At 39.0% G+C, this 27,988-nt stretch overlaps 1 protein-coding gene across 7 annotated transcripts in view; it reads left to right on the forward strand.

The window, feature by feature from the left end:
- Positions 1-27,988, forward strand: part of LOC103788005 (mitochondrial import receptor subunit TOM22 homolog) — a 190,305-nt gene that overhangs the window by 90,044 nt on the left and 72,273 nt on the right. For 4 of the 7 annotated variants that reach the window (XR_013526667.1, XR_013526668.1, XR_013526670.1 and 1 more), the window contains 2 exons: positions 4,446-4,563; positions 15,646-15,821. Coding sequence is in view for 2 of the 7 variants with exons in the window: in XM_078349504.1 (XP_078205630.1) it covers positions 15,633-15,821 (189 nt within the window). In the remaining 5 variants the exon portion in view is untranslated. Of the gene's footprint in view, positions 1-4,445; positions 4,564-9,988; positions 15,822-27,988 lie in introns of those variants that run through there. The other 3 variants (XR_013526666.1, XM_078349504.1, XM_078349505.1) reach the window with 1 other exon arrangement.

The raw sequence follows: 27,988 nt of genomic DNA on the forward strand, positions 1-27,988 counted from the left end.
CCTGGAATTGCTCCTTATATAAGATCATGGTTTGACACACCTCATGCTCTAATCCCAAGTTATACATGGGATGGTTGCTGGTCTGTCTTCACTGGCTATATAAAATGTGGTCAAGAAGATAGGCCGTCAGGGTAAGAAGTCTGTGTTAATTAGGAGTAACTTTGGCCCAGCTCTCTGGTCTAAAGCTCTCAAATGGGACTATGTGAATCTGGACAGCATAATGGACTCAGCTCTATCTGCTCAATGCTACTGTGCAGAGATGCGTCATAATGCATAAGCTTTTTAATGCTGTAAAATATGGTAGCTGAAATTAAATGTCACTTTTTCAGAGGTGAACTAGTGAACAGCTTGATGAAATTCAGAGCTTTTTGATGTATAAAACTTGGTAAGTGGAGTGATGCCATCAATAGGCAAATGTCACAAGCTGTCTAGATGGATGGTGTGTAATTTCTGCACAGGTCTCTGTTTAGTAAATACCTCACTGTATATCAGGAATCTTGCTCCAATAAAGGATCACGAAGACTGAAAAAAAAAAAAAAGAGATGATGGTTTGAATGTTATTTAATCATTTTTACCTCTACTTCTTTGGTTCCACAATGAAATTATTTCTCAATCCTCTTTATTCCTCCACTAAATTCTGAGCCCAGGTTCTTTGGTGGTAAGGATGATGCTGCTGAAACACCAAGGATCCCCTGTCCTGCCATTTGAATTAGGGCAGGTTCAGATGAAATGGCAGCTAAGCATAATTAATAATCACGTTATTACTCATACTACTACTAATAATCCAATTGGTGTTTATCAAATACTTTTACTAAGAACAACAATCCTGTACATATATCATAACACTTAATATTTAGAAGAGTGTAGAAGGATTAGTAGTATTATCTCCATTCTACAGATAAGAAAACTGAGGCCCAAAGAGATTAAGCCACTTTTCCAGGGTCATGCAGCCAGTAAGGCAAGATATGGGATTCAAATCCAAGGCTTCCTGACTCCAAAGCAATGGTGCTATATTAAGACTTAAAGCTGTGATGGCTGTACAACATTATGAATGTCATTACTGCTACTATATTGTGCACTTAAAAATGGAAAACACAGCAAATTGTAAAATACTTTTTACCACAGTTAAAAGAGTAAAAAAAAGGAGCCATTCCCATTTAAAAAACAATGAAATATCATATTGTTTTCATCATCTTGGCAAAAATTAAAAATCTGAACAAAGATCACGGCAGATATATGGTGACGATGATGAGCTGTTAATGGTGAAGACAAATGTGGCTATTCTAGAGGAAAATCCAGAAGTACTTGGTTGAATTACCTGTGTACCCCCAAATCCATCCACCTCTTTCTGGGGGTGTATTCGTCAGTGAACTTCTCACACAGGGCCACTAGAAGTCCACTGCTGGAGAATTAATGAGTTAAGTATGGGAGAAGCACAGCATGAAGTACTGTGAGGATGGTGGAAGAAAAGTCCTGGAGCCCTTGTATGTGCTGTCCCCAAAGTCTTCTCTTGGATATCTGCATGGCTCACATGCTCACCTTCTTAAAATCTAGGCTCAAATGTTACCTCTTGAGTGAGCTCTTTCCTCACCATCCTGTTTAAAATGGCACTCGCATCCCAAGCATTTCCTTTTCTTCTTCCCTATTTACTTCTCTCTAGTACTTACTGCCCTTCAATAATATTTACTACTTGATTTTTAAATTGAGCATCCCCTTTTAGAAAATAGGGTCCAGGAAGGCAGGAGTTTTTAATCTACTTTGATCAGTGATGCATTCCTAGACCTTGAAGCCAACACATAATAGGGCATACAATAAGTATTAACTAAAATACATTAGAATGGTTGCCTATGGGAAAATAGAATGGGAATGAAGAATTGGGATAAAATGGAATGAAAGGTACTGAGGCAAAAGTCCTGGAGCCTTGCATGGACCATCGATAATGGTGCCAGGAGTGGAATCAACCCTCCAGCCCAGATGTGTGGCAGCAACAATACTACTTACAACAAAACCAATCAAGGTGGTGGCCTTGGGGAAATCTTTTATCTCTTTCAAGTAAAACAATATCACAACTTCCTGGTGAGTGGCCTTGAGCTTGCACTTGGCATAAACTGAACTAGATTATTTCAAGTTGAGAACAAGAATTGTGATGTTCAATTTTTCCTGCTATAACTACTTGAAATTCTGTTTTGCTTGTAAATCACCTATGGTTTCTTGAATGCATCAGTTCTTTCTTAAATAACTGTTTATCACTACATAAACTTAGTATCCCAGTCTTGTATTGTATCCAGTACAAAAACTCAAATCTCTTTTAGAACACTCTCTATTATAAGTTTTTATTATTGTCATAAACATTGGACTTGATGGCTCCTTAATATACTGCCTCATTTTTCTCTTCACTCCAGAGACAGAATGTTGAGAAATCAATGCATTCTTCATCTCACGAATCCATTCTTTTATGTAACTTAAAAATTCAGGGTGGCAATTTAAGAGTCTAAGTAATGAGACAGCCTTTTCAGACACTCCTGATATTTTTACTGTGTGCAGGTATAAAACACAAGAGTTACACCTTTCATAACAGAAGCTTACTTAAATGTCTAAGGCAACATCATCTTTGATGCTGCATCAATATTTCATAGAAATGTGATTTGCCTTGAACTATTCTACAACAGTTTTGAGACTGTTTTCTCCCTGCACTTTGGCAGATGCTTACTGCAAGCATCCCTCAGTTGTTATTTCAGTTTGCTGGACACTGCTGAATATGACTGCTAAATATACATGTTTTGTGTAGTTTCAATGTGAATGGGAAATTTGCCAATGTAATTTGCTTTTGTTAAATGTACACTATCACCATCAAAAGAGATTTTGCTAAGCAATGTAAAAAAAGCCTCCAAAACTAGAATGAAGAGCTTCTTAAGAATATGTCAGAAAGGAAAAAAAAGATTATTAGATAGGAGTCATTGATTGGTAGGTAAAAGGTAGACTCTGAGAAGAGCAAATGATGAACCTGTAGAATTTACTTTCTTTTTTTTTTTTTTTTTTGAGACGGAGTTTCATTCTTATTACCCAGGCTGGAGTGCAATGGCGCGATCTCAGATCACCGCAACCTCCACCTCTTAGGTTCAGGCAATTCTGCCTCAGCCTCCTGGGCAGCTGGGATTACAGGCGTGCACTACCACGCCCAGCTAATTTTTTGTATTTTTAGTAGAGACAGGTTTTCACCATGTTGACCAGGATGGTCTCGATCGCTTGACCTCGTGATCCACCCGCCTCGGCCTCCCAAAGTGCTGGGATGAATTTACTTTCTTTAGGTTATTTTTTATAAAAGGATGTTAGAAAGATCCATACTCCCAAATGCTTCCCTGAAATAAATGAGCTGGAACCACCATATCAAGTGTTAGATAATACCCACAATATTCTAGGCCAAACTAACAAAAAATGAATGTGGGTAAGTCACTGTGGTTATAAGAATATAAAAGAGATTAAAAGACCTAAAGGATGATACTGGGAACTGGAAGCTATCCTGTAGATCCTACATTATAGAGGGCTGCTGGTCTGGCAGATTAGAAAAATAGAAAAGTGCCTTATACAAAACAAGAGCTCAAAATGGGCAGAGATTACAGGCCTTATATCTCCCTATTATGCCAAGTAAGCACATGGAGCCTAAAATAAAAGATTAGTTCACAGAACACTGGTCAGCTGGGGCTTTGCTGATCTAAGCTGTCCTGTGCCGTGTGGCTCTGCTTCCCACTATACATCTATGTGTTCGCTGGGAAACCTCTGCTCTACACGTGTTTATTTTGTTGTTCATGCTGCTGGGACAGCAGCTATACAGGAGATCTCATGGCAATGGCAAAGTTGCAAGGGGGCAATAGAAAATATGGGAGGTTTCATACGGCCTACTCTTAGAATTGGCACACTGTTATTTCTGGCCCATTCCACTGGCCAAATTAAGTTCTGTGACTAAGCCCAGAGTCAAGGGGCAGGGAACTAGGCTGCCCATAAAGAAGCTATGATAAGTGTGTGAATGAAGAGGGAATGAAGAATTGGGATGAATAATTCAACTTACCCCACCATCTCTCCCCTTTCAATCTTTCTTTGTCCTTACATTACAGTTGTATATCTTGTCAATAACATTCAACAGGATTAAAAAAAAAAATTTTAGTTTGTCAATCTCTGCATTTTATTGGGTAAATTTAATCTCTTTATATTTATGATTACTGATACAGTTGGTTGCATTTATGTATCTCATTTGTATTTTTTATTTACTCGCTTTATCTTTTTCTTTTTCTGCTTTCTGCTAGATTAATGACGTTTTCTATGTTTCTTCCTCTTCATACCTGCAATGCTGTTTTTAGAATCTACAGATTGTATTTCTAAACTTTTAGCATCTCTCCTTTAAGTTTTTATATATGCAACTCTATTTGTTTTGTTTTGTTTTGAGACAGAATCTTGCTCTGTAGCCCAGGTTGGAGTGCAATGGCGCAATCTCGGCTCACCCCAATCTCTGCCTTCTGGGTTCAAGCAATTCTCCTGCCTCAGCCTCCCAAGTAGCTGGGATTACAGGTGAGTGCCACCACACCCATCTAATTTTTGTATTTTTTTAGGTAGAGACAGGTTTCATCTTGTTGGTCAGGCTGGTCTCGAACCCCTGACCTCATGGTCCACCCACTGCAGCCTCCCAAAGTGCTGGGATTACAGGCATGAGCCACCGCACCCAGCTATGCAACTCTAATTTTTTAAATTTAAGACTCTCGGACCACTTTAACTAGGTTCTCTGCATCTTGTCCTTTGTTAATAATTTTAGTGTTACTTTAAAAAAATATAAAGTTAGATTGTTATTGCTAGTATTCTTTTTTTAAAAGAGTTTTTACAGTTAATTTATTGGCATATTTAATCAGCATCCATGTTTGCCATTGTGTCTTTCTTCCTATGCCTTCTTTATGAATGTAGATTGCCTCCTCATTGAAAACACTCAAGAAAATAAGAAATAATGGGTACTTTAACATAATAAATTATATATGCCTTAGTCCTAAAATCCATCAACTTACTTAATAGCAAAAAGCTAGAGGTACTTCCACTAACATCGGGAATTCAATGAGGATAAGCACTTGATCTACTACTATTGAACATTAAATAGTGTTAAAAATATTAGCCAATACAACTTGACAAGAAAAATCAATTAAAGGAAAAAGAATTAGTAAAGAAGGAATAACACTATCTCTATGTACAGATATATAAATAGATATGTGTGTGTGTATCTGTCTCTTAGTTCTGCTTATTGAAGAGGCCTAGAATCAATGAAACCCCACTACCAATGAGCACACACAGTATTAAGAGCTTGGTTTCTAATATTCTTCAATAAATAGAATCAGAACTTATTGAAAAATAGCTGATTCTAGAACTGGCGATGGGAAAGTACAAGTGCGCCTGGAATATTTTGGAGCCAAAAAGTAAGAAAGTGCTCAAAAGATGATGGTAATGACAAAAAGAAAACAGGAGCTAACTTGAAGTAGCTTTCAGACAGATCTGGGATAATTTGAACAAAGTAAGTACTGATATCAATGAACTATGACACAATAAGATAATTTATGGGTAAATACCGACATAAATAAATAATCAAATAAACAAATGGGGAGAAGGGATAACTCTTTATTATAAAATAATTCCAACTAACAAATGAAGAAAGAATAATGGAGGGGATGTTAGCGAAGATGGCGCTGTGAGAACAACCCAGGATTGGAGCTCTCGTTGAATCCGCAAACAGGTGAGTTGGAGCAGCATTTCCAGACTGATCTTTGTTGCCCACAGAACGGGGAAACTCCCAAGTACAAAAAAGACACGGGACGCCAGGCAGTAGGTCTGCCTGGCGAAGCCAGCAGACGGGGCGGCGGCGGCCGGCCCTACCCAGCAATCCCCGCAGGGCGCGCTTGTCCGGGTGCCCTGTTGAACCGGCAACCTGAGACTTGAGAGGGCTGGACTTGAGACTAAACGAGACTTGGACAGTAGGCCAGCCCAGGGGATTGCAGGGACAGATCGTTTGGGACACCCAGTGGGACGAACAAAACCGCGATTTCAAACTATCCCGAGCAGACGGTCCGAGACGCTCTGTGGGGGAGGGGCATCCACCACTACCGAGGCAACCCGCCCCAACTGAGATACACGCCCACTGCTGACGCAGCCAGCCGTTGCCGAGGCAACCCGTCCCTACTGAGATACACGCCCACTGCTGACACAGCCTTCTGTTGCCGAGGCAACCCATCCCTACTGAGATACACGCCCACTGCTGACGCAGCCTGCCGTTGCCGAGGCAACATGCTACAACGAAAAGACCCTGCCGTAGGGCGTGGCGGAGACCACAGCAGAGCCTGCAGGAACAGGGCGAATCACACAACAGCAGGGCGGAGCCTCGGCAGCCAAACAGTGGCTAGTCTGCCTTCTAGCTGGGCAGGACACCTCAACGGATGTCGAAAAATAAAGCCCGAACCCCCCAACACAGAGCATTTGAGAAAAAAAGGGTTTTTTTTAATGAGCTCTGTTGCAGCAGAATCAAACATAGCAGCCTAACAGCCCTGAATGAACAACAGAGTTCACAGCTCAGCAATTGAGCTCCAAAAAAGTACAGACTGTCTCCTCAAGCAGCTCCCTGACCCCTCTATATCCAAAAGACTGACATTTGGCAGGCATCATCCTGGGACAAAGATAGCAGAAAAAGAAACGGGTAGCATCCCTCACTGTGCCACAGCTGCTAGAGGTACACCCCAGACAAGCAGGGCCTGGAGTGGACCTCAGCAGTCATACAGCGAAGGGGCTAGGCTGGTAGAAGGAAAACCAAGTAATAGAAATACTTCATCATCAACAATCTGGGTGTCCACTCAGAGACCCAATCGAAAAGTCAGCAACTACGCAGATGACAAGCGGATAAACCCACAAAGATGGGAAAAAACCAGCGAAAAAAGGAGGAAAACACCCGAAACCAGAACACCTCACCTCCTAGAAAGGACCGAAACTCCTCACCAGCAAGGGAGCAAAGCTGGACAGAGAATGACTGTGACGAAATCACGGAATTAGACTTCAGAAGGTGGATAATGAGAAACTTTTGTGAGCTAAAAGAACATGTATTAAATCAATGCAAAGAAACTAAGGAACTTAAAAAAACATATGAGGAAATGATAACAAGGATGGATAACTTAGAGAGGAATATGAATGAATTAAAGGAGCTGAAAAACACAATACGAGAACTTTGCGAAGCATGCACAAGTTTCAATAGCCGAATTGACCAAGCAGAAGAAAGAATATCTGAAGTCGAAGACCAACTCAATGAAATTAAACGAGAAACCAAGATTAGAGAAAAAAGCGCAAAAAGGAATGAACAAAGTCTCCAAGAAATGTGGGACTATGTGAAAAGACCTAACCTACGTTTGATAGGTGTACCAGAAGGGGACGAAGAGAATGAATCCAAGCTGGAAAATACTCTTCAGGACATCATCCAGGAAAACTTCCCCCACCTAGCAAGACAGGCCAACACTCAAATGCAGGAAATACAGAGAACACCACAAAGATATTCCGCAAGAAGAGCAACCCCAAGGCACATAATCGTCAGATTCAACAAGGTTGAAATAAAGGAGAAAATACTAAGGGCAGCCAGAGAGAAAGGTCGAGTTACCCACAAAGGGAAGCCCATCAGATTCACAGCAGATCTCTCGGCAGAAACACTACAAGCCAGAAGAGAGTGGGGGCCAATATTCAACATTCTTAAAGAAAAGAACTTTCAACCCAGAATTTCATATCCAGCCAAACTGAGCTTCAGAAGTGAAGGAAAAATAAAATCCTTTGCGAACAAGCAAGTACTCAGAGATTTTGTCACCACCAGGCCTGCTTTACAAGAGCTCCTAAAAGAGGCACTACACATAGAAAGGAACAACCAGTACCAGCCATTCCAAAATCACACTAAAAGTTAAAGAGCATCAACATAATGAAGAATCCACAACAACCAACAGGCAAAACAGCCACTTAGCATCAAAATGGCAGTATCAAATTCACACATAACAATATTAACCTTAAATGTAAATGGACTAAATGCACCAATCAAAAGACACAGACTGGCAAATTGGATAAAAATCCAAAACCCATCAGTGTGCTGTATCCAGGAAACCCATCTCACATGCAAGGATACACAAAGGCTCAAAATGAAGGAATGGAGGAAGATTTACCAAGCAAATGGAGAGCAAAAAAAAGCAGGAGTTGCAATTCTCATCTCCGATAAAATAGACTTTAAAGCAACAAAGATCAAAAGAGACAAAGAAGGCCATTACATAATGGTAAAAGGATCAATAAAACAAGAAGAGCTAACGATCCTAAACATATATAGACCCAATGCAGGAGCACCCAGATACATAAGGCAAGTTCTTAATGACTTACAAAGAGACTTAGACTCCCACACAATAATAGTGGGAGACTTTAACACTCCACTGTCAATATTAGACAGATCAACCAGACAGAAAATCAACAAGGATATCCAGGGCTTGAACTCAGACCTGGAGCAAGCAAACCTGATAGACATTTACAGAACTCTCCACCCCAAATCCACAGAATATACATTCTTCTCAGCACCACATCACACCTACTCAAAAATTGACCACATAATTGGAAGTAAAGCACTGCTCAGCAAATGCAAAACAACTGAAATCATAACAAACAGCCTCTCAGACCATAGTGCAATCAAGTTAGAACTCAGAATACAGAAACCGACCCAGAACCGCACAACTTTATGGAAACTGAACAACTGGCTCTTGAATGTTGACTGGGTAAACAATGAAATGAAGTCAGAAATAAAGAAGTTCTTCGAAACCAATGAGAACGAAGACACAACATGCCAGAACCTCTGGGACACATTTAAAGCAGTCTCTAGAGGAAAGTATATAGCAATAAGTGCCCATATGAGGAGAATGGAGAGATCCAAAATTGACACCCTATCGTCAAAATTGAAAGAGCTACAGGAGCAAGATCAAAAAAACTCAAAACCCAGCAGAAGACAAGAAATAACTAAGATCAGAGCTGAACTGAAGGAGATTGAGACACGAAAAACCCTTCAAAAAATCAATAAATCCAAGAGTTGGTTTTTTGAAAAGATCAACAAAATAGACAGACCACTAGCCAGATTGATTAAAAAGAAAAGAGAGAACAACCAAATAGATGCAATAAAAAATGATAAAGGGGAAATCACCACAGATTCCACAGAAATTCAAACCATCATCAGAGAATATTACAAACAACTCTATGCACATAAACTAGTAAACCTGGAAGAAATGGATAAATTCCTGGACTCCTGTGTCCTCCCAAGCCTAAACCAGGAGGAAGCTGAAACTATGAATAGACCAATAACAAGGTCAGAAGTCAAGGCAGCAATTAAGAGCCTACCTCACAAAAAAAGCCCAGGTCCAGACGGGTTCACAGCCGAATTCTACCAGACAAACAAAGAGGAGCTGGTACCATTCCTTCTAAAACTATTTCAAACAATCCAAAAAGAGGGAATACTTCCCAAATCATTTTATGAGACCAACATCATCCTGATACCAAAACCCGGCAGAGACCCAACGAGAAAAGAAAACTTCAGGCCAATATCCATGATGAACATAGATGCAAAAATCTTCAATAAAATATTGGCAAGCCGAATGCAACAGCAAATCAAAAAACTTATTCACCATGATCAAGTAGGATTCATCCCGGGGATGCAAGGCTGGTTCAACATACACAAGTCTATAAATGTAATTCACCACATAAACAGAACCAAAAACAAAAACCACATGATTATCTCAATTGACGCAGAGAAGGCATTTGACAAAATTCAACAGCCCTTTATGCTAAAAACCCTCAATAAACTCGGTATCGATGGAACGTATCTCAAAGTAATAAAAGCTATTTATGACAAACCAACAGCCAATATCATACTGAATGGGCAAAAACTGGAAGCATTCCCTTTGAAATCCGGCACTAGACAAGGATGCCCTCTGTCACCACTCCTATTCAATATAGTTCTGGAAGTTCTAGCCAGAGCAATCAGGCAAGAAAAAGAAATAAAGGGTATTCAAATAGGAAAGGTGGAAGCCAAATTGTCTCTATTTGCAGATGACATGATAGTATACCTAGAAGACCCCATCACCTCAGCCCAAAAACTCCTGAAACTGATAAGCAACTTCAGCAAAGTCTCAGGATATAAAATCAATGTGCAAAAATCACAAGCATTCGTCTACACCAATAACAGACTTAAAGAAAGCCAAATCAAGAATGAACTGCCATTCACAATTGCTACAAAAAGAATAAAATACCTTGGAATACAACTCACAAGGAACGTAAGGGACCTCTTCAAGGAGAACTACAAACCCACTGCTCAACGAAATCAGAGAGGACACAAACAGATGGAGAAACATTCCATGTTCATGGTTAGGAAGAATTAATGTCGTGAAAATGGCTATACTGCCCAAAGTAATTTACAGAATCAACGCTATCCCCATCAAGCTACCATCGACTTTCTTCACAGAACTGGAAAAAACCACCATGAACTTCATATGGAACCAAAAGAGAGCCCGCATAGCCAAGTCAATTCTAAGCAAAAAGAACACAGCGGGGGGCATCACACTACCGGATTTCAAACTATACTACAAGGCTACAGTAATCAAAACAGCATGGTATGGTACCAAAACAGAGATATAGACCAATGGAACAAAACAGAGGCACCGGAGGCAACACAACATATCTACAACTATACAATCTTTGATAAACCTGACAAAAACAAGCAAGGGGGAAAAGATTCCCTGTTTAACAAATGGTGTTGGGAAAACTGGCTAGCCATGTGCAGAAAGCAGAAACTGGACCCCTTCCTGACACCTTACACTAAAATTAACTCCAGATGGATTAAAGACTTAAACATAAGACCTGGCACAATAAAAACCCTAGAAGGAAATCTAGGCAAAACTATCCAGGACATAGGAGTAGGCAAGGACTTTATGAACAAAACACCAAAAGCATTGGCAACAAAAGCCAAAATAGACAAATGGGACCTAATGAAACTCCACAGCTTCTGCACGGCAAAAGAAACAGTCACTAGAGTGGATCGGCGACCAACAGAATGGGAAAAAATTTTTGCAGTTTACCCATCTGACAAAGGGCTGATATCCAGAATTTACAAAGAACTCAAACAGATTTACAGGAAAAAAACAAACAAGCCCATTCAAAAGTGGGCAAAGGATATGAACAGACACTTTATGAAAGAAGACATATATGAGGCCAACAATCATATGAAAAAATGCTCATCGTCACTGGTCATCAGAGAGATGCAAATCAAAACCACATAGAGATACCATCTCACGCCAGTTAGAATGGCGATCATTAAAAAATCTGGACAACAGATGCTGGTGAGGATGTGGAGAAAAAGGAACACCTTTACACTGTTTGTGGGAGTGTAAATTAGTCAACCATTGTGGAAGACAGGTGGCAATTCCTCAAGGCCTTAGAAATAGAAATTCCATTTGACCCAGCAATCCCATTACTGGGTATATATCCAAAAGACTATAAATCGTTCTACTATAAGGACACATGTACACGAATGTTCATTGCAGCACTGTTTACAATAGCAAAGACCTGGAATCAACCAAAATGCCCATTGACAATAGACTGGATTGGAAAAATGTGGCACATATACACCGTGGAATATTATGCAGCAATCAGAAATGATGAGTTTGTGTCGTTTGTAGGGACATGGATGAATCTGGAGAACGTCATCCTCAGCAAACTGACACAAGAACAGAAAATAAAACACCACATATTCTCACTCATAGATGGGTGATGAAAAATGAGAACACATGGACACAGAAAGGGGAGTACTAAACACTGGGGTCTATTGGGGGAAAAGGGGAGGGCCAGTGGGAGGGGCAGGTGGGGAGGGATAGCCTGGGGAGAAATGCCAAATGTGGATGAAGGGGAAAAGGAAAGAAAAGCACACTGCCATGTGTGTTCCTACGCAACTGTCTTACATGCTCTGCTCATGTACCCCAAAACCTAAAATCCAATAAAAAATTAAAAAAAAAAAAAGAATAATGGAAATAGAAAATTATTATTTGGCAAACAACAAAGTAGTGGGTAAAAAGATGATAAGAAACAGGACATTTATTTAGTCTCAAACTATCTCCTGTAAAGGTATTTGTTAACTAAATAGGGAAAAATAGTATCTATACAGTGGAGAAACCTGGAGAAATCAAGTGTTCACAATTGATATTGTGAGTAATTGGACAAATTGACATCATGTGCTTCCTTAGATGATGCACTGAGAAGAATACAACATCATTTCTGTGGGAATTCTTGTCAAAAATACATAATTGATGTTTTGGACATAATTATGAGGAAATACCCGACAAACCCAAATAAAGAAACAGTCTCTACATTAACTGGCTAGTACTTTTCAAGAATGTCCAAGTCATGAAAGACAAAGACCAATGGATTATTACAGATTAGAGGAGGCTAAGGATATATGACAATTAGATGCAACATGTGATCTTAGATTTGACCTTGAGCCAGAAAAAGGGCATTAATGGGAAATTAGTAAAATTTAAATGAGGCCTGTAGATCAGATAACAGTGGTATATCAGTACTAATTTTCTGTTTTGATAATTGCTTTGTAGTTACATGAGATGTTAATATTTGGGGAAGCTGGATGAAGAGTATACAGAAATTCTTTGTATTACTTTTATAACAGTTTTGGTAAATTTGAGATTACTTCAATATAAAAAGACAAATTTTTAAAACCAAAAAAAGAAGTTGGTGTCATGAATGGAAAATTGGATTACAAATAAACATGTTCTATTGGATATGATATGAGATCTGGGTCATGGCTGTAATCATGGCTTTTGGCTCTTCAGCCTCCAACAAGTCACTTGAATACTCAGTTTCTTCATCTGTAAAATGAAAAAATAATTTGCCTTTTGATTTGGAGTATCAAATTAGATAATCTTGATAAAATGCTTCCCATGCTTTCTTTATGGATTTAGATAGCCTCCTTATTGAAAACATTCAAGAAAATAAGAAATGATGGGTGCTTTACTATAATAAAATATACATGCCTTAGTCCTAAAATCCGTCAGCTTACATGATGGGAAAACTTTAGAGGCATTTTCACTGACATCAGGAATTCTACATGGATAATCACTGTATCTACTATTATTCAACATTGTGTTGTAAACATTAGCCAATGCAATCTTGATAAATTAAAACACCCTATGATCCATAAATTGCTATGCAAAATATCATTAATAATAACTATTATTATAACTCATTCTAGATTAGAGTATTCAGGAGTCAGATTTTTTTTTTTTTTTTTAAGAGACAGAGGTCTCACTCAGGATGGTCTTGAACTCTTGGCCTCAAGTGATCCTCCCACCAGAATCTCTCAAAGTGCTGGGATTACATGCCTGAGCCACCATTCCTGGCCAAGATCTTTTTCTTAGTAGTTATAGCTGCCGTGGAAGAGAAGCACATAGCAAATTTTAAGGTTTCTTATGGCATCCAACTACTCTGGCTGATAATCTCTGTGAATGAGAAGCAAACAGAAGCCAAGTCTTGATGGCAAGCAACGCAGTGTGATACATCCGGAGGTAAACCAAATTCCCGGCCTTATGCATAAATGAAGGTTCATAGTGCCTTTTAAATGACACAAAAAAAGGGCCTGCATCCCTTTACAGAATGGCTCTCAAGAATGCCTGCACAAAGCCTGGGTCACATAAATCAACATGTTTATCATAATATTTTTGTCTTAAAGTAGAAAGAAATGGCGTTTCTTTCTTACCATTTGGAAAGGTGAGTATGGGTGACATAGGCATCTGGGCAAGGGTGGCCAGAGTGGTGGGAGTGATGCCATGGGAGGGTGGTTCTGCAGGTTCCCACGAGCAGCACAGAAGTTTGAAAGGGCAAAGTCTTAGAGGAGATGCGACTGAAATTGCATAAAAGCCATGGAAGAAACCACAAAGGAAAAGATTAGTAAGTTTATCAACAGCATTAAAACCGTAACATGGTTTTTTAAAAATTGACACATACACTATGAAAGAATTAAAAAGCAAACGATCAAATGGGCGCACATATTTGTAATAAGTATGACAAATGGTTAATATTTTTAAACTATAAAAATATTTAAAATGAGTAAGAAAACTTCAAAAGCATCACCAAATAGAAAAATATAGGCCAGTGATATGAATAATATACGCACACACTTTAAGTGGGTAAGAAGTGTGGAAAAAACCATTTAACCTATCTGGACACTCAGGAAGTATAAATTAAGATGACATTAAAGCATTTATTTTCAGCTTATTGATGTGACATAGTTTTTTAAAAAATTCAATACTAGTAAGGGCAAAGATCAACATTTTCATGTATTACTCATAGCAAGCAGTAAAAATTGCTACAATCTTTTCAGAAAATAATTTGGCAAGCTGTACCATGAGATGAAAAACAGTTTTATCTAGTAATTCCCCTTCTGGGAATGTATCCTAAATAGAAAACCAGAGATTCATTATGTTGCATCTAGGCACAATACAAATAGTACAGTTGATACACTGCATCCCCGAGCTGCACTTTGCCCAGCCAAGAGGGATTCTAACCCAGAAACCCCGGGTTTGGCACTCACCTGGGGTAGGAGTGTGGAAGGGGCTTTTCCAGCTCTTTGGTCACAGAGCTCGCTGTTGGTTGAGCATATCCTATTGTCTCTTCTGTTATGTCCTCCAAGGTGCTGGGTTGTGCCCCAGAACCCCAGTTGTCATTGGCAGAGTGGAAAGCATCTGGAACTCCTAATAGATAGGACAGGAACCCAAGTCCTACTATATGTTACTTGAGTAATTTTGTCCTTCTGTGTCTCCGGTTTCAGAAAGCGATGATAATAATTACGATATTAATCATGTTTACTGAGCATGTACTGTGTGCCAGGTATACTTCTAAGCATTTGCATACATGAATGCATTTACTTCTCAAGCAACTCGAATGAGTTGTAGTCATTTTGGAAAGGAGAAAATGTAGACAAAGAGATAAAGTGACAAGCCGGAAACACACAGCTAGGAAAATGAAGTCAGGATTTGAATGCAAGTGGCCTGTCTCCTGGCTACGGCTGCCTCAGCCCCAGATCGCTGAGAGGATCAGGACATAAAAGAGGCAAAAGAAATGTCTCAAAATCATGAAGCAGAACTTGTCTGTGAGGCCTGCTTATTGTTTGCAAGGTAATAATAAATGACATAAGTTGGAGCATCTGTTTCTGCAATGTTTGCTTTTGCTCCATAACTTCATGTTTAAAAATCAGATAAATGCTGACTAGATATAAAATGACTATTGAAAAATCTTCCTTCCTTTGTTTTTTTCAAGCCACAAGCTAGTTGAGAACAGATACCTTGCTGAATGGCTTTGGTGAGCTTATTTTTCCTATTTTCCAAGTGCCAATTTTAAGACCCAAGAGTCAGGTTTTTTTTTGTTTTTTTTGTTTTTTAGGAAAAAGGAGGTTTACTGTGGCCTGATGTGACCAGATTTTTTTTCCCTTCCAGTTTGCTCATAGGCTGAAGAAGCTTACTTTAATTTGCTAGTAAGGAAAATATTATCTGCTTCTGATGTACCCTACAGCCATGGCTGCCGCCGTCGCTGCTGCCAGTGCAGGGGAACCTCAGTCCCCGGACGAATTGCTCCCGAAAGGCGAAGCAGAGAAGACTGAGGAGAAGCTGGAGGAGGACGACGACGAGGAGCTAGATGAGACCCTGTCGGAGAGACTATGGGGCCTGACAGAGATGTTTCCGGAGAGGGTACGGTCTACGGCGGGAGCCACTTTTGATCTCTCCCTCTTTGTGGCTCAAAAAATGTACAGGTTTTCCAGGGCAGCCTTGTGGTTTGGGACCACTTCCTTTATGATCCTGGTTCTTCCCGTTGTCTTTGAAACTGAGAAGTTGCAAATGGAGCAGCAGCAGCAACTGCAGCCGAGGCAGATACTTCTAGGGCCTAACACAGGGCTCTCAGGAGGAATGCCAGGGGCTCTACCTTCACTTCCTGGAAAGATCTAGATTGTTACTACTCTTTGAGCTGTCTTGGTGGGAGAAGTTTGAAATTCAGTAGTGTTTGAACTGCTGATTATTTGGATTTTTTTTTAAACTTTGGCACATTGATCTATCTAAACCTGGTGGAGAGAAGTCTCCCCACATTGTCACATGGAAAGACTCAACTTGCAACTGTGCCCTCCATGCTATTCTGACTTGCTTCTGTCTTCACTCTGATACCAGAGTGCAGCCATGGAGACAGTTATTCCAGCTCTGGCCACTCCACTCCTTTCACCAAATTGCTCCTAACTGGAAGATCTCACTTTCCCCTTGTGGGGTAGGAACCGATGCCAGTGGGAGGGATGTGCCCCTGACTATTAACGACTTTTTTTTTTTTTAAAGAATAGAGCTGTTGGGGAGGGACATGCACACAATGTGAAACAGACAAAATGCATTACACATGTAGTATAAAGTGGCCACTATGAATTCCTATGTATAAGAGGAGGGAGGCTGCAGTCACAAAATGGGGACTATGGAAGACAGGACAGGGGCTGATTTTCTCTGCACATTTTGGCTGTTAGACCTGGGTGTGTGGGTTTTAAAAACCAGAAGTGAGTGCTCACTTTTTATATTTAAATATTAAAAATGATTCCAACTGAAAAAAAAGGAAAATATTTTGCTTTCATGTGTTTTGTGATATATTAATGTATAAAAAGATTAATTCACATAAAAGATTAATTACAAAGCACTTGAATGAAATGAACTCTAATTATGATGAAAGCTGAACATAACCACTTCATTAGTAGGACAGTGAAAAACAAAACTGCACAGTGGATAGAGTGTGTGGTTCCCAGTCACGTGACAAGTGAACAAAGGCAGGAATACACTCCATTTCATGAAAGCACAGAAGCCTGTGGTCAGTGTCCAGCTAGGAGGCTGGTCACAGAGCAATGGCAATCTTATGCAGTTCAGGATGGGCCTAGTTGAACGCCAAATGCCCTGATTTAGCAAAATTATGTTTAGAGATGCTCCCAAGTGTGCATTTCAAAACACTGTGTTCAGGACATGACTGGACTCGGTAGGTTTTGGGGTATTTATTTACCTCTGCTTTCTAACAGCTTCATTTCACCCTTTTCTCGGCCACCTCTTCTTCTGCCTGCACTGACTTTCCCTAGTGGTCTAGCCTCAGCCCTCTTCTCACTCCATGTGCCCTCCTTAGTTTGTTTTACTAATTTCCATAGTTTTGAGAACTAAGTATATGTTGAATTTTTTCTAATCCTATCTCTGAACCCTCTTGTAAGTTCCCCTAGCTATTACTGATCACCATCTTGATACCTCTCTATGAACTTTATGTTTGTGTCCCCTTGAAATACACGCGTTGAAGCCCAATCCCCACTGTGATGATATTTTTAGATGGGACTTTGGGAGGTAATTAGGTTTAGATGAAGTGATAAGGATAGAGTCCCATGTTGGGATCAGTGTCCTTATAAGATGAAAGAGAGACACCAGAGTTCTTTCTACACCCTTTCCGCCACCCTGCACTCCTGCTTATAGCCACACAGTGAGAAGGCAGCCATCTGCAAGCCAGGAAGGGAACTCTCACCGGGAACTGAATCTGCAAGTACCTTGATCTTGGACTTCCCAGCCTCCAGAAGCATGAGAAATAAATTCCTGTGGTTTAAGCCATTCAGTCTATGGTGTTCTGTTAATGCAGACCAAGCTGACTGCCAACTTTGCAGGCACTTCAAACAAAATGTCTAGAAAGGAGCTATCATCCTTCTGCATTCCCCATCCTGATCTGTGGCAGCCCCAGCCACACAGATCCGCAGGTCAGAATCAGATCTCTCTTGTTCTGGCCTCATTGTTTCTTTCCTTTTTTTCTTCCAATTTTAAAAATTGAGATATAATTCACATTTGTAACATTTCATCTTTCTAAGGTGCATACATAGTTCAGTGGTTTTTAGCATTTTCACAGAGTTGTACATCTATAACCATCATCAATTCTAGAATACTTTCATGACCCCAGAAGGAGGATCCGTATCCCTTAGCCATTCTTTCAATTCCTCTGGCCCTCAGTGCTAAGCAACCACTAATCAACTTTCTGTCTCTATAGATTTGCTAATTCTAGACATTTCACCCAAAAGACATCCTCCAATATTTGGTCTTTTATGATTTTGCTTCCTTCATTTAGCATCACATTTTTGAGGTTCATCTGCAAATGTTGTAACATGCACCAGTACTTTTTTTTATGGCTAAAAATTATGCCATGATCATTTCTTGTCTGGATACTTATATAAATTCCTGACTTGTTCCTTTGTCCCCAGTCTTATCCCCTCCAGTCCATGGCCCCCACTGTTTCCAGAGGAATCTGTAAGCATAAATCTGTTTAGGTCCTGCTTAAAATCTCCCAGTGGCTTTCCACTGTTTGCAGAAGGAGGTCCAAACTCCTGGGCATGGTGTACGACTCTTAGGGTGCCTTCACTGGCCTACCCAGCCTCTTTTCCTACCCCATCCTTCTATACTCATGGCATAGCTAGGGATATCATTTTTTTTGTTCTTTCTGTATTAACACCTCCTGTCTTTGCGGGTACACCTCCTCTGATGGGAGTGTCCTTTCTCCTGGGCTCAGCCCAGCACACTCCTCTTCATCCTTCCGTACTTATATGTCATCTTCTCTTTGAGTTTCCATCAGACAATTCTGTTTGAGTATGTGTCGCTTGCTATAATGATTTATAACACTTTAATGATTTATTCTGAATGATTTATGAATATCTGTGAACTTGAATACAAGAGCTAAGTTTTGCTCCTCTCTCTATCCCCAGGGCTTGATGTAGAGCCTGGAATACAGGTAGAACTTACTAAATGTTTGTTGAATAAATAAATGATTAGAGATAGAAAGAAGCATAATATTTTGAACATTCCTGTTAGTAGTTCACCAAATAATAAACAATTTGAAAATTTCTGTCTGAGCACATGTGCAATAACTGGGGCTACTACATATCAGACAGTTCTGGGAGGAAAAGAAGCAAAGCTGCCATTAACGAGCATAGATATTTTACTGCCTGGGAATGGCTTCATTTACTTATCAATAATTCACTAGATAACTGCTGACCACTCTATTTCACTTGGACACTAATAGCTCAAGGATCTCAGTAAATAACTGGTTTGCAGAAAGAATCTCCTTTGGAATTTCAATGTGCAAGGTGCCTTTCACCCATACTCAATAAATTCTGATCATGTGATTTTTTTAGTAACTGAAGGCATGATCAATAGATGTAGGTATCAAAGGGCTCTGTTGCCACACACTAAGCTTAAGAAGCCAAACAGAATTCCTGCTTCTTAGGAAGTAGGCAGTTGATGCTCACTGAATTGATCAATGAATGTACTTGTTCTGATACTGACATTAATTCCATGGTGTGTGTTTGATGTTTTGGGGAATGTAATAAAAAATCTCAGTGTTGTAGGGTTTGTGCTCTTTTTAATTTATAGCAACAGTATGAGAATATCCTTCTGGAATCCTGAATTGATAATGGGATTGTAAAAGTTAATTTGACAAACAGGTTCACAAGGTCTGTGATATCAAAGGCAGATCATAGACTATGTGCTGAAGCACATAAGAAGCGTAAGTGAAGTAGTATCTTAAACCATCAAGAGTTAGTGAAAATCAAGATAAGCCATCTACCCAAATATCTTGTCTCCTTTCCTCTGTGCCTTTCTCTTTCTATTCCTGGGAAATTACTTGAACTAGCTAGCTGACTCTTAGAATACAAATTCTGACTAGTAAAACACTATAAATTTCCTTTAATCTGCTCCCCAAACCAACTCACTTCTCCCAAATGTTTTCTTGGGTGAACCTGTGGAACCTGAAGGCTCATAGGTAGCAAGAAACAGAATAAATTTCTATAAGGAATTTTGTTTTCAATGTCCAAGCCAAGGAGCAAACCATCATCCACATTACCATGACAATTATTGCCTGACCATATAGCATTAGGCCATCTCAAAATCCTAGTTCTTTGGCACATGAAAAATAGCAGTGGCACTCAAATTCTGAAAAATCGAATCTTCCACATACAAAATCCCAAGAAAAGAATTATGAAGGAGTACCACTACACACTTATTAAAATAGCTAAAATCTAAAACACCAACAACACTAAATGCTGGTGAGGAGATGGAGCAACAGAAACTGTCCTTTATTGCTGGTGGAAACGCAAAATGGCATAGTCACCTTAGAAGACAGTGTGGCAATTTACAAAAACACATATGCTTTTATCATAAGATACAGCAATTATACTCATTGGTATTTACCCAAATGAGTTGAAAGCTTATATCCACTCAAAAACCTGCCACTGATATTTATATCAGCTTTGTTCATAATTGCCAAAACTTGAAAGCCACCAAGATGTCCTTCTGTAGGTGAATAAATAAATAACTGTTATACATCTAGAAAATGAAATATTATTCAGAGCTAAAATGAGATGAGCTATCAAGCCATGAAAAGATATGAAGGAAATTTAAATGTGTATTACTAAGAGAACAAAGCAAATCTGAAAAGGCTACATACTATATGATTTCAACTATATAATGTTCTGGAAAAGGCAAAACTATGGAGACAGTAAAAACATCAGTAGTTGCCAGGAATTAGGGAGGAGGGAGAGATGAATTGTCTGGGCACAGAGGATTTGTAAAACACTGAAACTATTTTGTATGATGGTATAATCATGGATATATTGTCATTATTGTCATTATGCATTTGTCAAATCCCATAGAATGTACAATACCAAGAGTGAACTCTGGTGTAAACTGTAGACTTTGAATTATAATGATGTGTCAATGTAGATTCATCAATTCTAAGAAATGTACCACCTAGCATAGAATGCTAGAGTGAGGGAGGCTGCTGTGAGTTGGGGGTAGGGTGTGTGTGAGGGTATTTGGGAACACTCTGTACTTTCTGCTCAATTTTGTTCTGAATGTAAAACTCCCCCAAATAATAAAGTCTATTTAAAAAATAAAATACTCTTTGGAGGCACTGGAGAGTTACTAAAGGATGACAGACAGTGGAAGGCATATGACCCTTAAAAGAAAACTGCACTGCATGTGAGCTGTATTTATCTGGCTTTTGTCCTGAAAGTACTCTTCAGTATGTGCAGCCCTTGAAGGACACAACTCGAGCTGGAAGTGGCTATAATGTAGAATTGAAAAGTCAGAGGTTAGAGTTTGGGGATGCCAGAGCAGCTGGATATTGAGGAAGGAAATGCTATAAAAGAGAATCACAGAGGATCAGGGGAGCCCCACCCAGATCTACATGTAAATGCCTCTCAAAGGCTTGGCAGATGTTCAACTGTGACTTAGTGGAATGAGATTCCATTAAGCCCTAGGGAAAATAATCAGCTGGAAGGCTGAAAAGTTGAGCAGAGATTTCTGCAGCTGCTTACTGCTGGGAAGACAGAATTGGGAGTTAATGTCCTCTCAAGTTAGAAGGATTTGGTAAACATCTAAGGCTGCCCATTGACTCCATAGAAGGGATTTGCCTTACAAATAAAGACTACATCTCAGGATTAAGAAAACCACCATAGACTAGCGACAAAACCTATAAAATGACCCTAACAAAACTTAAACCAAACCTTTAAGAAACAGGTAACTAATTCATCAATAATTATACTGTTAGAACAAAATGTAATGCTCTTCAGAGGAATATAACAGACTTTAGAGTTTCTAAATTGTATCATACATGGTATTCCAAATTCAATTTTTAAAATATGCCATACATCGAGTGACACTGGAAAATGTAATCTATAGACAAGAAGAAAAAACAGCCAGTAGCAACAGATCAAGAGACAAGCCAGATATTGGAATGAACAGAAAAGTCCTATAAAATCCTTATAATAAATATGGAAAATAATCTAGAGAAGCATAGAGATATAATGGCAGACAAGGTGAAAACGGCAAAATTGAAGAAAAGAAAAACAATGGAAATCCTAGAATTGAAAAGTACAATATCTGAAATAACAAATTCATTGGATGGGATTAACACAGATTGGACACAACAGGAGAGTAAACATTAAGATACATCACTACAAATTATTGAAACTGAAGCCAAGAGGAAATAGACTAAGAAAAAAATGAGCAGAGCTTCAGTAACCTGTGGGATGGAATCAAATGGTGCAGCATACACATAAGTGGGGCCCCAAAAGTAGAAGAGAGAAAATATGTCAGAAAAAATATTTGAAGAAATATTGGCCAAAATATTCAAATTTTTACAGAAAAAAAACCAACAAAACAAAAATTCTCAAACCACAGAATCCAGGGGCTAAGCAAACCCCAAGAAAAACTGAAATTAAAAAAAATCATTTGGAAACAATATCAAATTGCTGAAAATCCATCCAGAGGGAAAAAATTATAAGAAAAGAATCATAAAAATTATCATTCACTTTTCATCATAACAATAGAATCCAAGAAACAATGGGATGATATTGTCGAAGTGCTGATAGAAAAGTCCACCTAGAATTTAAATTCAATGGAAACATCACTAAAATACTAAGGCAAAATAAGGGTCATCAGATAAATTTTAGGAAAAATTTGTCACTAGTATAAAAGAAATGCATAAGAGTTCTTTAGATAGAAGGAATGAGTTCCAATGTTCGATAGCATGGTAGGGCAACTATAGTTAACAACAATTTGTTGTATATTGCAAAATAACTACAAGATTTGAAATATTCTCAACACAAATAAATGAGAAATGTTTGAGGTGATAGGTATCCTATGACTGGACATTCCCACCCAGCCACTGTCTCAAATTTTTACTCCCTTTACAAACAAACTTCTTGAAAGTTATTTGTATTTGCAGTCTCTACTTTCTCATTCTCTTTCCCACCTCTCCTAATAGGGCTTCAGGTTTCACCACGCCTCTGTTCCTGCAGAGGTCACCATGCCCTCCAAAAGGCTAGATGTAATGGCCACTTCTCTGTCCACCTCATGCATGGCCTTTCAGCCCATCTGACGCACCTGCCCACTTCCTCCTTTTTGTGACACTCTTCTTGTGGAAACCCTGGTGGTGCTCTCTCTGCTTTTGTCCCACCACACTGCTTACTCCTTCACCTCCTTTGCTGGAATTTCCATCTTAGCTTTTCCTCTGTTTGTTGATGCTCCCAGGGCTCAATCCTGGGCCCCTTTCTTACCTGTTTTACTCTCCTCCTGATACCATTGATTCCTGTGGTTTTCTCTTCATTTACTTGCCAATAACCTCTGTTCTGCATGTGAGGATCTCTAGCACCAAACACAGGCTTCTGATCCTAGTGTCAGGGTGGTTGGGGTGTGGCGTCTTCCCTTGTTTCACCACACTGTATATCCTACCTATTTAGCAAATTAGGATCTGTCTCTAGACAATATGTTAGAAACCCAGTTTTTAAAAAAATAAAACATTATTTGAAAAGACTGTTACTCATTATTAAAGGATATTGCTTATGATAAATTATTTTATAATTTCAACATAGGAAAGGTCATTTCCTACCACACATAGCCGTATACATTGCCTTTGTTTTAGTTTCAGGCTTCCTTGGCTCTAAATTTAAAAGTGAACTCAAGTCAACCAGAGTGCAAATTCTCCGTGTGTGGCCTGCCCTCCCTCTTCCCCTAATTTTGTAGTTGGAAACACGTTAAAAGGAAAAATAACTCCCCTTTGGGCAAAGTGAAGCAAAAATATAAACTATTTCTGTGCTATCTTGAACAAATGTACATTTCCTGTCATTGTACTTGGTGGTTAAGAGTGAGCTCTTGAGAGAAAACGGGGAAAAGAAATAGAAAAATATCAAAGCACATGCAGAGAACCATAAAAATAGAAAAGAGGACTATGTGAAAACTTACTGGGGGTGGGGCAAAACAAGCAAACGGATCTATTTGGTTCTCCTGGCAGCAAAATTTTTAGCATCTCTTGGAATAGTTAGTAAGAATAAAAAATGGGCTTTCTCCATTAAGCTTCCCAGTCTTTGCAGAATTGAGGTTACTTTTTATTCTCTATTTCTTTGGACAGCTGGTTCAGCCTGTAACTGAGCCTCCTTATCTAGAGGTGATGTGTGACTTATTTCTTCAGCAGTTTGTGTTCACTCACCACAATACAATGACCACTTTGTCTTCCCTTGGGGTGGGTGTACTCCTAAGGCTGAAGGATGTTCTCCCCTCCCCAGTGCCAGTATACTCAAATACTTAATTAATATTCTGGAAATTGCTACAGAAGTGTCCATACATAGAAACTACAGACAAATTTGAGAACAGCTATCATTAAAAATCACCATGGGATTGCTAGAAGGAGCAGGAAGGGGAAGTGGGGAATAGTAGTGCAGTGGAAGTTAATGTTGAGGAGGAAGAGGAAGATTGATGTAGATTTAAAAAAACTGGTTTTTATGTTGTCTTTCAGAAAATTTCTCCATTATGCCTCTTTCCCAGTTGCAGAGGTGGGTTTGTAGGTAAAGAAGAGTGTATTTAAAGTAAGATTATATGATACATGTTTTATTGTCTCTGAAACAACCGGTCCCATCAGTTGAAATTTATCGTTCAAACTTTGTACTTTACAACCATAATCTGTGAGAAGTTATAACGGCTGAGTATATACAAAGGTTTATGAATACATCGTATAAAGATAAAATCCTCCTTGTTACTGCTCCCAAAGACTCTTGAAAGAAGCAGACGGTTAAAGAAAGAGGTTGTTAAACAATGCAAGTCTTAGGGGCACTAGTAAATTCCTCTGCAAAGCAAATAGCACAAAGTTGTTTACAATCAGAAAATAATGAATAAAGACTGAAGATGGGTAAATAAATGCTGAAGTAAACAGCAGTTTAAAAAATAAAGAAGGGGAACGTTAGGGTGCATCTGAACTCTTTATAAGCTCACATCATTTCGGGAAAAATGTCAAACTGTTATTTAGTCAATGAGAGATTTGGATATGCATAGGAATGGTAATTAATGAAACAGAGTCTTACAAGAAGGGTAAATTGGAGTTCAGATCTCTTTTTCTTTCCCTCTCTCTCTTTTCACAACTTTATTGAGATAATTTTTTTTTTTTAGAAGAAGAAGGGGAAAAAAAGAAAAAGAGGGAAAAAGGAATATTACTTCATTCCTAAAATGGGTTTCAATAATGGCCGATCAATATTTTGAGTGTTTAAAGTGGTTAATGCACATTTTATGTGTTTAAAATGGAGACCTCTATTGTGTTTATTTGTTCTGGCTCTGAGTTCAAGTCCTGGATACCGTTATCAATTTGTTGTCTCGTTGAATCTAAATCTCATTATGTGTCTTATGTATCTGGGTGTTAAGATCTCTTATTGTTGCATTAATCCTTTTACCCTTGCATCCTTGTAGCTTTGAAATCTATTTTATTAAGTGTGAGAATTGCAACTCCTGCTTTTTATTTATTTATTTTTGCTCTCCATTTGGTTGGTGAGTTTTTTTCCATCCCCTTGTTTTGAGTCTTTGTATATCTTTAGATATATCGTTAGATTTTGCAGATAATGTATATTTTGTGTGTTTAAAATGGAGAGCTCTATTGAGTTTATTTGTTCTGGATCTTAATTCCAGTCCCGGATATCGTTATCAATTTTCTGTCTCGTTGAATCTAAATCTCATTAGGGGTCTTATGTATCTGGGTGTTAAGATCTCTTATTATTACATTAATCCTTTTATCCTTGTAGCTTTGAAATCTATTTTGTCAAATGTGAAAATTGCAACTCCTGCTTTTTATTTATTTATTTTTGCTCTCCATTTGGTTGGTACGTTTTTTTTTCCAACCCTTTATTTTGAGTCTATGTATATCTTTGGATATACCGTTAGATTTTGTCTGTATCTTTTGATTGGGAGATTTGGTCAATTTAAATTTAGGGTTGCTGCCGTTTGATATTAACTGGCTATTTTGTCCTTTTGTTGATAAAAATTCTTCTTTATGTTAATGCTCTTTACTTTTTGGTGTATTTTTACAAAGGGTCATACTGGTTGTTCCTTTCTGTGTATAGTGCTTCTTTTAGAAGTTCTTGTAAAGCAGGCCTGGTGGTAATAAAATCTCTGAGTACTTGCTTGTTCCTAAAAAATTTTATTTTTCCTTCAAATGTAAAGCTTAAATTGGCAGGATATGAAATTCTGGGCTGAAAGTTCTGTTGATTAAGTATATTGAATATTGGCCCCCACTCTCTTCTAGCTTGTAGGGTTTCCGTTGAGAGATCTGCTGTAAGCCTAATAGGCTTACCTTTATGGGTAACTTGATCTTTCTCTCTGGCTGCCCTTAATATTTTCTCCTTCATTTCGATCTTGGTGAATCTAACGATTATGTGCCTTGGGGTTGGTCTTCTTGAGGAATATCTTTGTGGTGTTCTCTGTATTGCCTGGGGTTGAATAGTGTCCTGCTTTGCTAAATTAGGAAAATTTTCCTGGATAATGTCCTGGAGAGTATTTTCCAGCTTGAATTCATTCTCTCCGTCACATTCAGGTACACCAATCAAGCGTATATTAGGTCTTTTCACATAGTCCCATATTGCTTGGAGACTTTGCTCATTCCTTTTTATCCTTTTTTCTCTATTATTGTCTTGTTGTTTTGTTTCATTAAGTTGATCTTCGACCTCTGATACCCTTTCTTCTGCTTGATCCATTTGGCTGTTTAAGCTTGTACATTTTTCACTAAGTTCTCGTGTTGTATTTTTCAACTCCATAAGTTCATTTATATTCCTCTCTATATTGTCTATTCTTTTCAACATTTCATCTAACCTTTTTTCCAAGTTCTTAGTTTCTTTACATTGGGTTAGAACGAGTTCCTTTAACTCCCAGAAGTTTCTTATCATCCACCTTTTAAAGCCTACTTCAGATAATGGAACACAGTCCTTTTCCATCAGGGCTTGTTCCGTTACTGATGAGTCCTTTTCCATCAGGGCTTGTTCGGTTGCTGATGAGTCCTTTTCCATCAGGGCTTGTTCTGTTGCTGATGGGTTCTGACCTTGAGTATACTCGGCCTTCTTAGGCTGTTTTTTTCCCTTCATTATAGATGAACCGCCTTTCTAATTAGTTTTCTGAGTCGACGTCTGACCTCTTGATTCCCAGTGTTGGGATCCGAGCAACCCACTGTGGCAGCCTAAATAGCAGCGGTAAGACTGATAGTGCTCTTCTGCCCGGGAATCTCTGGTCTGGCTTCCCTCTTGAGTCCGCAACAAGCGGCTCTGACTTCCCGGAGCTCCAAACTCCAGTCAGTAGGGAAAGCAGTCCCGTTGGCTCTGCATGAAGAGCTGCTGCACCGAGACGCCGGCAAAACCGCCGTGGCGGCCACAAGAGTCGCGCTGGCGACCCGTGGGGCTCCTCCACTGGGAATCGGCTGATCGGTGAGTGACGAAAATTTGTCTAAAAGTGTGGCGTCGTCTCGTTCTCTGGGCTTTCACTGGGAGCTACAATCCTGAGCTGTTAGTGGTCGGCCATCTTGGATCGATCTCCTTTATTGAGATAATTTACATACCATAAAGTTTACTAAGGTGTACAATACAATGTTCTTTAGTATATTTACAGGGTCGTGCAACCATTACCATAATCTAATTTTAGAACAATTTTTATCATTCCCAAAGAAACCCCATTGCTAATTAATATTCCTTTCCCATTATTTCCTCCTCCTAGCCCCTGGCAACCACTGATCTACTTTCTGTCTCCATGGATTTGCCTATTCCCGCATATCATACAAATGAAATCATACAATATGTGGTCTTTCATGACTGGATTCCTTCACTAGGCATAGTGTTTAAAACATTTATTTATGTTGTAGATGGTATCAGTACTTCATTTCTTATTTGTTCAGACAGTATTCTACTGAATGGATATACCAATTAGTTTATCTTGTCATCAGCTGATGGACATTTGGCTTGTTTCTACTTTTGGGCGATTACGAATAATGGTGTCATAAACATGACATACAGGTTTTTGGG

Source organism: Callithrix jacchus, chromosome 14 (genome assembly GCF_049354715.1).
Source record: "Callithrix jacchus isolate 240 chromosome 14, calJac240_pri, whole genome shotgun sequence".
In the NCBI taxonomy this organism is placed as follows: Eukaryota; Metazoa; Chordata; class Mammalia; order Primates; family Cebidae; genus Callithrix; species Callithrix jacchus.